Genomic DNA, 12,213 nt, shown 5'->3' on the forward strand with positions numbered 1-12,213 from the left:
GTAGGGAAGCTGTCAGGAGACGCATATCTGGCGGGAGATGGGTAAAGAAAGGTGCCTGTGTGGCAGGTCTGCTTTGGTGTACTCTGTCAGTGTAAGGCAGCAGGAGGCTCCTCACAGCAGCTCGTACCCATGGCCTCTGCCATGCTCCTGACGCAGGGGCACACTGAGAGAGGAGTCAGGGCAGGAGACAAGTTTGTTTAGTCTCAGATGCTGTAGAGAGCCTTCCCAGGCAGGTGAGATATGGCTTGAAATTTCCTTGGGAGAGAGGCTCTCTGGCAGATGCCAGCTCTGGGGGCTGAGGGTGAGTGTTGCTTCAAGAGCCATGTTCTCCTTCCCCTGGGTAAGGCAGGCACGTGGGCACACTCCGCTCAGCAGCACCCCACCCTCCCTCTTCAGATAGATAGTTATTTTTAAGCATTTGGGTTTCTGCCTGATAATGGATAATGGGTGTCTTAGCACAGAGGTATTTTTTTTCCCGGTCTTGGTGGAGGAAAGGCTTTGATGGATACTAACATGCAAGACAGGAAACATGCTATTTCTGGGCACTACCTGGAGCAGATGTGGTATTTTGTAGCCTCATCTCCCCTAAGATAAAATTCTACTTCATTTTTGATTGCAAAAATGCTGTGCTGTGCTTATTGATACTCAAGAAAAAAATGTTTTAGCTGATGATGCATTACCAGCTACATCATTTGCCACCAGCTTTTTGTTCTACAACCAAAAAGCAGGCTACACAAAGCCTCGTAAATAAAATAATGTACCTTATTAGCACCTGAAAAGTTGAAGAAAAAAAGAATTAGTACTTTAAAAGTGGATGTTCAGCTGCTTGGACTGGGATGAAAGGGATAACAAACGTGGCTTAAATACTGTATTAGTCCCTTTATAATCAAACTCCAGAAGGGTGATTGCTGGATCAATTTCTAGCTGTGGCTAAAAAACCCCTTGCTGGTGCATGGCTCCAGAGAGATGAACCCAAAATGAACTTTCCTTGGCTAAAATGTCTCCTCACCTTCACACAATAACATCTCATGTACATCTCATTGCTGACGGATGTATTGCAAGATAAGAAAAAGGAAGAAGAAATAAAAGTGAAGAAAAGTTCTGTAACTACAGAGAAATGTGATCATTTGAGAATTTCTTGAATGGTAAATGCACCGATGTCTTAGAAGCTTAGATACCATGGTGACAGTTGCCTTAGCAATGTTTTAGCTACGTAGGTAATCACAATCAGACCTGTGTCTTGTGGCAAAATGATGCTGTATTATTTTATTTTTTTCCAGAGCTTTTGTGAACGTGCAATAATGTGGTTTATGGTTTTGTATCTAGGCATCAGATTTTCTCTCAAGCTTCTTGTCCTTGGCATTCTTTTATTTTTTTCACTGATGTTAATTCTGAAAATATGTGTCTTTCATGCTAAGGCTGTGTACATATGAAAGCCTGATTAATTTAGTCCTTGCTCACCTCAAGATAAAAAGATCACACTTTTGGGGTGAGACAGGATCAATTTCAGAGGATGTGTTCACGTTTTTGTATCTTAAAAATGAGTACAGCCTGAGTTGCTGTAGGTTTACTGCTCATGTTTCCACAGCCTGACATAATTTAAAAATCTGTGTATTTTCACAGCAGGCACTCAGACAAACCAAATGTTATGAAAAATTGAATAAATGGGCAGATATCTCAATTATGATTTACAGAGTGTCTTAATAAAACCAGTATGTAAACATATAAAATGAGACTGAAGACAAGAGCTATTATCTTTTCCATTTGGAGTTGGAAGTATTTGCATTTCAAAGTTATTTATTTGGAAGGATGGCAGTTTGGGATCTTAGAACAGGCAAAACTGGCTGCTTGGTAGGGCAGCAGGCTACCAGAGGTGACAAGAAGGTGCTGGGGAACAGTGGTGGCCCCCACGGTGTGTGTTTGCCCTCCCAAAACCTCCAGCCTCAGATCCCATGGTGCAAGTGGAAAGCCTGGCTTTCCAGGACTTTCAGTCATGATTTTGTCTTTGATCACCAAAATGCAGTGCTTTCCAGGCTATGGAGAAGCCCTGGACCAACTCAGTGACAGTGTGTTTGGTATTACATCAGCCACATTTGTGCTCCTTACACCATTTGACAATGGGGCTTGTCCCTGTAGGGAAATATCTGGGGGAGAGGTATTATCCACTGAAAATTGAAGTATCTGCAGCGTTTCTTGATGTATGCCAGCTGTGTTCAAAAATGGGAGCTCTGTGAAGCCAGTAACTGCCACTTTCTTTCTTTCAATAATGCACTGCACTCTCCCTACCTTCCTTTTCTTTTTAATCCCTTTCAGGAAAACCAAGAAAGCACAAAAAAGCAAAGGCTTATTTATGCTGATGTTTTCCAGGCTGCTAATCATAGACTCATAAAGCAGCTCAGGTTGGAAGGGACCTTGAAAGACCATCTGGTCCAACCTTTCATGGGAAAGAGAGCCTAGATGAGATTATCTATCACACTGTTCAGTCACATCTTGAAAATGTCGAGTCACAGGGACTCTTTCACTTTCCTGAGGAGGTTGTTCCAGTGAATGATTGTTCTTATTGTAAAAATTTATTATTTATATCAAGATGAAACCTCTCCCGGTGCAACTTGTACCTGTTGCCCCTTGTCTTCTCCATGTGGAGGCTCCTTGTGAAGAGAGAGCCTCCGTCCTCTTTGTAGGCCCTCTTTAAATACTGGGATGCTGTGATTAGGTCATCCTTGAGCCTTCTCCATGGAGAAAAGACCTAACTTCCTCAGTCTTTCCTCACAGGGCAGTTTCTCCAGCCCTTTGATCATTTTCACGGCTCTCCTTTGGACTCCACCTTGTCTGTTTGCATCTTTTTTGAATTGTGGGGACCAGGACCAGACACAGTACTCCAGCTACTGTGTAATCATGGGAAGAAACAAGTTAGTCCATCTACTTGTAAGGACAGGCGAAGAAGACTAGGGTATGAGAACTAAGGGTGTTGGGAATAGAAAGGGAAATGCAGGACTGGAGAAGGAAATGCCACCAGGGGAACTTCTGATTTAGATTGCCTGGAGTCAAGATTTGCATTTGTGGTGACATATATTCAGTCTTTTCTTTCAGGACCCTCCATTCCCTTCTAGCCTGCCAGGTCATGAGAGCTCAAAGCTGCACAAAAGCATCATTAGCTTTTTTTCTATTTCTGTTTCTAGTGATTTCTCCTGCTGGGACGGAAGCAGAGCCTGTTCTCTATTACTGTGCTATTTTTGCCCCACAGCCCTGCAGGTCTACCTGTGTGTCCTGTGCTAAGATCTCCGCAGGGAGGAGCAGGTATGTGCTCCAACAAGGCTGCTCTCCCCCAACACAGGCATGTCAGAGGCTGACGGGCCTGATTTCTGAGCTCTTGCTGTCCTCTGCGGTGGCTTTGGCACTTTACAGTGAAATATTCCCATGATTAGACTCCACAGCGTGTGTTTAAGACAGTCTGATCTTTAACTCAGTCTTCGTGTCTGATTTGTTCACTTTGTGGGATTCTGAAGTGTTTTTTATAACTTTTCATGCTGAATTTTAATGATGAGAGCATAAAAGCTTTTTGACTGTTATGCACTAAGTTTTATTATAATCACCATTAATAATCATATAATAGGACCTAATTTTCATCAAGGTTTGATTCGCATTTGATAAATGCTGCTGGCAACTGTCTTCGTAAAGCTCGAGTACGTGCTTTGCTTAACCAGGGGCCATCAGCTGTGGCAGAGCTTCAGGGTTACAGAATCTTTCTGAGGGAGCCCACGGGCTAGGAGGAGAGTGGTGGCTTTGGTGGAGCTGCTGCCACCACAGCTGCTGGAGAAAAGCCATGTCATGGTGGTGAAACAGTGCCATTATAAGTCGTGAAGATGTTCTGCACCAGTGGCTCTTGTGCCTCTGATGCAGAGATGATTTTGGCTTATTCTGTGGGATAGGCCAGTGCAAGTTTCTGGGAAATTCATGGGAGAAAATCATGGTAGACTTGGAAAAAGTAGAAGAGCCATCTCTTTATGTATTCCAATGGTTTTTATAATGGCTAATTTTGAAGTTGCAGCAAGATTTAAAACACTAGAATTATTCCTAGTGGAAATAAACCAACCAGAGAAATATCCGAAGGTGCACAAAAAATGTCCTGCTTGGCATTTTTAACACGCTTGTACTGAAGTAAACATTGAGCCAATTCAATTTAATCCTAATATATTTGTTTTCACTTTCTTTAGGAGAACACCCCCCAGGGACAGATGTACTTAGATAACAAAGATGACGGTACAATTTCCAGACAAGAGATGGAGCTGGATCAAACATCTTTACATCAAACCAGTTTGTCTGCGAAGGTGGCGGCCAAACCAGCGACCAGAAGTTGCAATGAGCTGCAGCTATTAAAAGAGTATCATGGCATGGTAGCAAGTCTTGGAGAGCCACAGAGCCCCTGTGAAAAACCGACATTAGGGGAGGATGGCTGCGTTGCTCTGGGGAAGGATTTCACTTCTGTCCCCATGCAGGGAAGGTAAAGAATAAGGACAAAAAGATTATTTTTTCTCCCAATCCAAATCCAGAGAAGATACGTATGTTCATTAAGTGAATGTTGTTTCTCCCACATAGAGGACAGGAAGCTTAATGGGACACCAGAGCAGTCTTCATTGCCATGGGGGGTCATGGATCACCAGATTTCTGAACTAATCTCAGCTTTAATAGCAGCCATGGGCCAATTTTGCTGTGTTTTCAAGATCAGACACATGGCTTTTCTTCCCTAGGTGGTATCACCAAGTGTCATAAAACACACAGAGATAAAGCAGTTTTCATGTTCCACCTCTTACCTCTTTCAGAAAAATGCATCATAAGGCAGTAAACTGAATCATTGCAGCTAAGACTGGGAACACTAAAATGGCATTAATAACGCAACCATGACAGCTGACACTTCCCATATGAAGTGTACAAGGAGTGTGTGCTCCTTGTGTATCCCCTCCTGCATCAGGAAAGGTGCAGGTTTGGAAGCAGGGGTGCTAGTCTTCCTGTTGCTAGTCTTTCCTTTCCTTACATCAGCAATTCTATTTGTAAGAGCTTAGAAATATTTTATAGACCCCAAAATATTGCAGGTGGCTTTTAAAATCTTTCTTGTTCACACATTCACATTGCTAGACCCCTTTGATATCAGGACGGAGCAGGCTTTGAACCAGTAACAACCACAGTGTGTGGAAGGCAGCCGGGGTGGACTGTCAACCTTTTTTGGGTAGTTTTGAGAATTTGTAGGAATGACTTGACAGACCCTAAAGCAAGAGCAATGCTGTACCTAATCTGAGCTCCTGTAGAGTACAGGCCTTGAAATGCTGCCTGTGAAAGTCTGTATCAAGCAAGGTGGCTTACACTGCAGTGGTGAAGTAGAGTGCCAGCACAATTTCCAGAACCTGATGCTGAAGACTCTTGTTGCACTGCTACAAGTCAGGAAAAACATGGGATATTCCAGAGCAGTTTAATCATAGAATGGTCTAGGTTGGAAGGGACCTTTAAGATCGTTGAGTCCAACCATTAACCTAACACTGCCAAACCCACCACTAAACCATGTCCCTCAGCACCACATCTACCCATCTTTTAAATACCTCCAGGGATGGTGATTCAACATTTACATGATTCAATAGTGATTAAATGTTTAAATAAGATTATATATTAAAATTAATTAAAATTAAATAAACATAAAAAATATTTAATTGCTTAATTAAAGTGGATCACAAGCGTAATGCAGATCAGAATCTTGGGTAAGTCTTACCTGTAGTCAGCCAGACTTTTCATCCAAAGAACAGAATTTCCTTTTTATTTGTCTCCCTCCTTCCTCTTCTTGTGGTTCTCCATGGCTGTTTGGGTAGGGTAAGAGGTGCAGTCATGGTGGCTGCCCACAGTTCTGAGCATGCTGGTCACATCCCTGAATTGCTGGGAAGGACTGAGTCTGTCCTGAGCCCCTGCATCTCATTTAGAAGGAAATCTGTTTATACTGGGAGCAAAGGAGGCCTGAGGCATTTTGGTAAGTTCCCTGATCTGGGCAAGAGGGACCTAGTCTAGCTGGATGAGCTTTGCTGTACCCCTTACTTACCTACAGTGTGTGTCCTGCAAGTCTACAGCAAACCTAGTCAAGGTTTTATGTGCGTCTGAAAGTATTTCCATCAGAGTGAGAACTGGAAATGATTATAGCTGTGCTTTCCAAATATGAAAAAAATAATGAAATTGACAGCTTGACCACCAAAGCCATATAAATCCCTTAGAAATTATTTTTGGAGTATTTGAGGATTTTTTGTATTGACTAAGGGTTTTACTGATAGAATCAAATCTTGTAAAAGTTCTTCAGTTCAGCATGTGGTGGGGGTGAGTTAATGTCATCTTGCTTTGAAAGAACAGGGTAAGTACAAGGCATACGTGAGGATAAGAAGCAGGCAGGGGAAGGGAAAGACTGAGTGCATCTGGAGGTAAGGTTCTTCTTTTGTGAATTCACATACATGTTTTGCTACAGGTGTGTTTATCAGTCCTATTTGCTGTATTGTTAACAAACCTGTTATGGGAACAAAAGCCATGATTGTGTTCTTATGGACCAGCTCTCACCTTTCTATCTTCCTGTTTTTTTCCAATGGGTAATAGGGATTTGTGCACCAGTGATCCACAGCTTACTGTGAACCTATGAAACATAGTTTGGAAATTGTGGTCACGGGTGCCAGAGATGAAAAATACTAAACCATGGGTGAGTCCACTTTCCTGCAAGTGCAGGCAGTAGCTCCTGTTCTTTTGATAACACCATTTTCCTGTTGAGGAAACTGTAGTCACTGTGTACAATTAAAGAGCCGTACCCATGCTCCCTTACAGACAAATGTATATCTAATCTTCTATAGTAATATATTAGGGTTCAGGAACTATCTCTCGAAATTTCTCCTTGTTGATCTTTACCTCTCTTGCTCCTCCAATATTGATTTTTTTCTTGTGGAGATGAATCTTATCTGGCTCTTCTTAGCATGTATTTTAGCCAATGTACATTAGGTGCAGCTAAAATACTGCTGTGATCTATGTGACCCCTCTCGTATGAGTAATTACCCTTAAATTATTGGGACTACTCAACAGAATACAGATAAATACATGGATAAACCTTTGCAGAGATGAGTTGTTTCATTAGTTTCATTAGAATGAGAATGAACTTTTAATGTAAATTCTTCTTTTCCTTGAAAAGAAAACTATTAATGATTAAAAAAAGGGGAGACCAAATCTCTCTTTTTCTCGTAAAGAGGTTCACTAAATTGGCATGTCTATATGGTTTGTTTTAATGCATCTATTTAAATTGCTGAATTATCTTTCAGGGATAAGATTCCCAGCTTCTCTAAATTGTTCAAATATATGCTGAGACAAGACTTTCCAAAGAATCTACTTAACAGAACAGGGAATTTATCTTGGTCTCTAAAGTTACCTTGAAGAAAATGTTCCTGAGTTAACTGGGGCCCTTTCCCCAGGGAGACAGATGTCCACCCTATTCTGGACTGAACATTTCCTTTTGACTGCAGTGCAATCCTGCAGGTGTGTGGTGGTTGGCGTGCCTGTTGTCTTGGGCTGCCTGCCTGTCAAGATGCCTTTTCATTTATCTCTGGTATTGAAGAGCAATACCTTCTGACTCCAGCTTCTACTGCATTGCTTTAGGCTCCCGGGGCTCTGCATGAGGAGGTCTGGACCATCCACAGTGGTCACTCCAGGGATTTTGTCTTTCCAGAGTATCCTTCCCCCTGAAATAAGCCTGCCAGCCTTCTCGTGAGCAAGGTACTTCCGTCAGTCCTGCTCACTGAGGGAAATGCAGATGTGTGTCTCTGAAGTGACCTACGAATGAGCTTCAGCGCATTCAGTGGGAATGCACCTGGCCTCAGTGTCCTTTTACGCTGAACTGAATTACGCAGTGTAGTTTGTTCTATCGGAAATACAGGTTTTAAACTAATGCAAAATGACAGTGAAGTCTGAATTTTGATTTTGCATTTGTCTCATTCTCCTCAGCCTTTAAACAATGGATAGACCAGGCTCTTTTTCATTAGTTAGATGAAAGTGGTTTTTGCAGTTGACAGACATTGGCCCAAGCCACCTTCCTGAGCCCCTTACCTTGCAGGAAGATTTCAGTCTGCTCTGCGGCTGCATGGGCAATGCTCCTCAGATCAACCCTGCCATCTCCAAAAGCACAAACTGCCTCCTTCCATTATGTCTCTGCAAGTACAGGATGTGGCCACAAAAAAAGCCCCTCGGTTGCCTTGGCCTCATCAGAATCAGTGCTACTTCCATGGGAAAAGCCTAATGGCATGGTTTTATATCAACCAAATCTGAAATTCTCCTTTGTTATCCACAGGAATGGGGTGAAGTCAGCTGTTTTCGGTTTAGGAGTTAGTGAGCCTCTAAAGCCATCTATAGAAATGAGATGAATAGTAATTCTTAATCCCATGTAACCAGTTACTTTGTGATACTATTTAAAACTATGTTACTGAAAAAAGGAGAGCGTTCATTGGAATATAAAAGTGGTGGAAGGTTGTGCAAGAGGGAGGTAATAGACTAACTTCACCTTGTGGCATTTATTTGACATTGCCCTTTTGGTCCCTTCCTTTTTTTCATGTAACTGCTGGCTGTACCTCCTTTAAGTGGTCAGATAATAACATTATCTTAGGGAAAAAAAAAGGTTGGCAGTTGTGCACTCATTATGTTGTGAACTTTTCATGCAAAATTAGACTGTGAAAGGAATGTGATGAAACCAAGCCCTAGTGTTACTCCACTGAAGTTATGTTTGGATGAATTTGGCCCTGGAATTTGCTGGTCATTTACTATGATAGTCTTTGGAAGTTTTTTTTCTTTAATCTTTGTGCCTCATTAAGAAGATCATTCTCTTGGATAACAAAAAATAATCTCTTTTTCTGAATCTGCTTGAATTTGTGTTTCATCAGGCAAAACTATTTCTCTCAGCAATTCTCCTGTCTCTCAGTTTCACTTATGTAATGCTCATTTTGTAGTGACAGGACAAGGGGTAATGGTTTTAAATTGGAAGAGGGGAGATTTAGATTAGATATTAGGAGGAAATTTTTTACTGTAAGGGTAGTGAAGCACTGGAACAGGTTGCCCAGAGAAGCTGTGGATGCCCCATCCCTGGAAGTGTTTAAGACCAGGCTGGATGGGGCTTTGAGCAACCTGCTCTAGTGGAGGTGTCCCTGCCCATGGCAGGGGGGTTGGAACTCGATCTTTAAGGTCCCTTCCAACTCTAACCATTCTATGATTCTATGATTCTATGATTTATGTAAGAAAAAGTAAAAACAATCAACCAAATCCAACTCTTCCTTTGCCCAGGATCAGTAGGGACTTGCAGTGAGAAGGTTAGTGAGTTAAAAATGTCTATTGAATTCTTGGTTTGCAGCAATACAACAGAAAGATTGCAGTTGTATTTCCTGTTAGTTGGAGAAGCTGGGAGAGAATAAGCTGTTGTAGAGTGAAAAGTCAATATGAACATGAAGTTATGTCTTCAGCAGTGAAGGATTATAAATCTCAGTTTTGATTTTTAATTATGTTGATTTATTGCTATTTTTAAAGGACATTTATGAGACTTAGAATTAGATGTCAAGAAGACATGGTTACTGTCTAAATAAGTAAAATTTATGTGACAATTTAAAAGCTTCTTCAGACAGGGGAAAATGACTGAGGAAAAAAGAACTCAAAAATTTTCAAAACACATAATTGTGTGTCCTAAGATTAATTTTGATCTTTGGCTATTAGAATAAAATGGGATCATCTTCTGTTCAACAGTCAAACAGGGAAAGTGGTCATTTTCACATCATAATTGCATGTTTGTGTAGGAACCATTCTGATTTTTCATGTCAATCACAGAGACATTAGAGAAAAGTCCAGGACAGATAGATGACTTCACAGAAAACTGCCACATTCATCATTCTTGTGTGGCTTCTAGTGATCTTACTTGCCGCCTGATGGATGACACTTCTAACTTTCTTTCCATTTCTCATCTGTAGTGAGTGTTTCTGAGTTTTGATTACCCATAAGGATCTTTAAATGCTATGACTCTGCAATGAAAAAATAATATTAAAGAAGTTTTAAAGTCATGACGTTAGTAATTGATTTAATTTGGTTCAGTTGGTTTTGAATATACTTTCTCAAGCATTTGTTGCTAACATGGAGGCAAGTGGCCACAACACATCTTATCATGAGCAAACTGTGTAGGGGCATGGGACCGCTGAGACTCTCTTAGCTCAGGTTACAGCTCCCTGCTGTTGCCCCTACTACATCACAAAATCCCGTTCAAAACCTGAAAAACTCAAAAGAAACAATAAGCAGCTCTAGGAAACCTTTATCTTGAATAGTAGGAAGTATAACAGAAAGACAACATTATGCACAACAGGCAAATAAATAAGTTACAGGTAAGTTCTGCTGCCCCCTTCTAACTTGCTGTTCCTCATTTCCTGGAAAAAGGCTTCTCGGAGTGGTATTGGAAGGAAGACCGAAATGTGGTTGTATGACATAACTTAAGGAGGGTGTTTGGCTTCATTTGAGAAAAAGATGTGTGCTCAGCAAAAGACTGATTTTAAGCTATTTTGCTGTTAATGAAACATATAGACACAGACCTCACTCATAATAAGTTTCCCTGTGTTCAGAATTATTTATTTTCTCTGTTGCTGTGAGAGATGATTCATCATCTCAGTCCTTATTTCTTATAATTATTCACAGTATCTCAGATTGGTCATGTACTACAATTTCTGTTCTGTCATCAGCAGACTAACACCATAGCACTCCCATGTCGCCACTCAAATGCGTTTTGATTCTGACAGGACATTTTGGTAAACAAAACCCCCACACTATTAATTTTTGTTTCTAAGTGCTCTGTTGAAAGAATTAGGGGGTACTAAGTAGCTGCTTCACACTTTTCTAACTGTCAGGCTAAAAACTGAACTCAGCACTCAGTGAAAAATTTGCAGTGTATCAACCTCCAAAGATCAAATGTTTCAATTGAGTCCCTGTGACATAGCACAAAACTGTTGAATTTTACAAGCAGCTGCTCTCTTCCTAATGGTTAATAATATGGTTATGTGGGGTTCGTCTTCATTAGACCAATTGTGGAAAGATGCCAGTGACATACAAGCTTCAATCCTCTTTGGGGTTGGACAGCTGTTTTCTCATGTAAACCTCTATTTAAATAGAGGAAGGCTTTTAATGTCAGCAATGATTTTTTTTACATTATAAGGTTGAAGGGTTAAGCCAACCAGACAGCCAGACTTTGAAAAGAAATGTGTTGCGCAGAGACAGTCACAGTTGAGTAGGAGGGCATGCATGGGGCTTAAATAGCTGATGTGCGTGAGGAGTAGCTATCAATGTAAGATGAAGTAAATAGCTCAGTTGCTCAGTATTCCTCAATGAAGCTTTTCCTTTGAAAAACTATTCCATGTGCTTCATTCCTGGCTGATGTGCCTATGTGTGGGTGGCAACTCTGACATACTAAACAATTTGTGGGAATTGGAACTTAGCACTAGCAGGTGGTCAACGGATACGAGTTAATAAGAATTCAGTTCTGTCCCCAATTTTCTGCCATGTAGGTGCGCAAAATATTTTTGTGGAGAAGAACAGTTGAGTCTTTTCTGACAGTGACTCAGGGGAAGAAAAACAAAACATTGGAAATCTTACATGTATCACAGCATCATCTGGACATGAGAACAGGCAGCCACTACTGTCGGGCGGTAAATCATCTGCAAAACTTTTCCATGGGCCCAGGCCCTGCAGTTGACAGAATGAGCAAGACAAAACCTGGAAATGCAGCTGAAAATAGCTGAGAAAGGGCATCATGGAGAAGAAGCTATGTTTGATGATAAGTTTGACTATTTGGCTTTAAGGCTTGGACCTCTATGAGCCTGAGGTGGGGCAGGAGCCTGTGAACTTAGTAAAGCACAGGAGGAAAAAAAGGAGAGAGTCCAGGACAAGGGCAGTTTGTTTTCACAGTCCAATCAAAAAAGAAGTAATGCTGGTGTGGTTCTTTTACTGTAAATACCCTCTTTAATTACTTTACATGAGATTTAGGAGGTGGATGTACAATTTCCACCCTGGTCTGAGTGACACTCAACACACTCCTCCTAGCTCTTGAGTAAGTTTATGTGCCACGAGGCTCCAAGGCAGTCTTATTTTTGGTTTTGCTCTTCAATTTACTCCTTTCTCTCTCTTTAAATAATGAAATGT

At 41.2% G+C, this 12,213-nt stretch overlaps 1 protein-coding gene across 1 annotated transcript in view; it reads left to right on the forward strand.

Moving 5' to 3' along the window:
• The first annotated feature begins 4,235 nt into the window (after nucleotides 1-4,235).
• Nucleotides 4,236-12,213, forward strand: part of OCA2 (OCA2 melanosomal transmembrane protein) — a 172,384-nt gene continuing 164,406 nt past the window's right edge. Inside the window, exon 1 of the mRNA XM_074152282.1 lies at nucleotides 4,236-4,501. Coding sequence (XP_074008383.1) covers nucleotides 4,236-4,501 — 266 coding nt within the window. The remainder of the gene's footprint in view (nucleotides 4,502-12,213) is intronic.

Source organism: Numenius arquata, chromosome 1, assembly GCF_964106895.1.
Source record: "Numenius arquata chromosome 1, bNumArq3.hap1.1, whole genome shotgun sequence".
NCBI lineage: Eukaryota > Metazoa > Chordata > Aves > Charadriiformes > Scolopacidae > Numenius > Numenius arquata.